The sequence below is a fragment of the Nicotiana attenuata genome, chromosome 2 (assembly GCF_001879085.1).
Source record: "Nicotiana attenuata strain UT chromosome 2, NIATTr2, whole genome shotgun sequence".
NCBI lineage: Eukaryota > Viridiplantae > Streptophyta > Magnoliopsida > Solanales > Solanaceae > Nicotiana > Nicotiana attenuata.
In genome coordinates, this window is record NC_031990.1 from 8,111,810 (window position 1) to 8,113,393 (window position 1,584).

A 1,584-nucleotide genomic window follows, 5' to 3' on the forward strand; every position below is an offset into this window, starting at 1 on the left:
ACAAATAAAAAGGTTTACCACAAGCATAACACGCATTTATCTTATCTTCTTGAATTTAAGCTGGGATAAATAATCTAAAGATTTAGGGTCCATCAATTCCACTTGAACTCTCACAAAGTAAAATTTATGGATATAGTCATATGTTAAAATTGCAGTGCATGCCATATTTTAACAGCTGATTGGACATTCCAGATAAACCCACTAAACCCCTATTTGCCACATCCACAAGCATTGATCTATACCTCAATAATTAATTATATTAACAGTCGTTTCACACATTTTTAAACCTTTCAAGATTCTGAAGAGTTTTGTCTTGAAATTATTCATAAAGACAATATCTTTCAGTGATCCCAAAGGATTCACTTCTACTCCATATAAATCCTTTACGAGATTAGCACTAATTCTCATTGCGTGTTAATTTTTCTTATTTTATAGTCTACGGGTAATTATATTCTAGCTAGCTAGTTGCTCCTCCATAAAATAAAGTTACACCACTTTAATTCCCTTCCATTTCCAACTATAAATACCCCCACTAACTAATTGCTTCCCATCACCAAAACAAATTAACCATCTCTCAAAGAAAACAAGACAACCCTATCAAAGAAAAACCACTAGTGTTCTTTCAATGGAGAATACTCAAACTATTAGTTGTGAAATACAAATCATAAGAGGAAGAAACATAGAGCAAAGCTCTTTAGGAAAAAGCAACTTGTTTGTTAGATGCTATCTTCCAGCAGGAAATAACCAAAGAGTTCAGCTAAACAGCCAAGAAATCTCATCATCATCAAAATGTGATAGTAACTTGTTTTGGGATGACTCTTTCTCATTGGATTGCATGGGAACTCAAGACTCCATTAACATATTGAAGCAAGGAACAGTTGTTTTCGAGCTTCGGTCAAGAAAGTATTTTCCAGTTTTTGGGAAAAATATTAGTGGATCACAACTGTTGGGGAGAGCTGAAATTCCATGGAAAAGAGTATTTGAGTCGAGAGAAATGGAGATAGAGGAATGGGCAATATTCATGGCTACTTCTAAAAGTAATAAGCGGGTGAATAATGAAGATGTGAAACCTCCAGCAGTGAAAATAGCAATGAAGGTTAAAGTAAAAGAGACAACCAAAGTCAAGAAAAATAATAGATCATGGGATGAGTCATGTGCTTGCAAGGGTTACTGTGGGTGCAATGGTTGTAATATTTTCAGTCCTCAAGATTATGAAATATTTGCACTTGGAGCTGCTTTAGATTAAGGCCAGAAATGGGCGAAGCTCTAATTAATTAAGGTGCTACTGAATTAGATTGATTTTTTTTATGACTTAGACTAATTCTTGCATGAACTACATCATTGTACGTTTAGTAATAATAAGAATCTCATTGCTTTGATAGAATGAATACAAGGCTTTTTATCTTTTCATAGAAATTGTTCTTTCTTGTTTAACTTCAGTTCCCTTAAAGTGAATCTTGACTCCTTTTGTAACGACCCGGCCGGTCGTTTTGAGAATTTAAGTCCCGTTCACCGGCATAAGGTCTTGAGCAGCTTCATATTATGTGTATCAACTTGCGTGCGTGGTTGAATTCAGTTACCGGA

General features: G+C 34.8%; 1 protein-coding gene across 1 annotated transcript; it reads left to right on the plus strand.

Moving 5' to 3' along the window:
* On the plus strand, window positions 626–1,246 carry LOC109216315. The gene has a single exon (XM_019380459.1). The coding sequence runs from the start codon at window positions 626–628 to the stop codon at window positions 1,244–1,246; it is 621 nt and encodes a 206-aa protein (XP_019236004.1).

Excerpts from the sequence above, each read along its gene's own strand:
- LOC109216315 (XM_019380459.1), top strand. The coding sequence starts at position 626 with ATGGAGAATACTCAAACTATTAGTTGTGAAATACAAATCATAAGAGGA.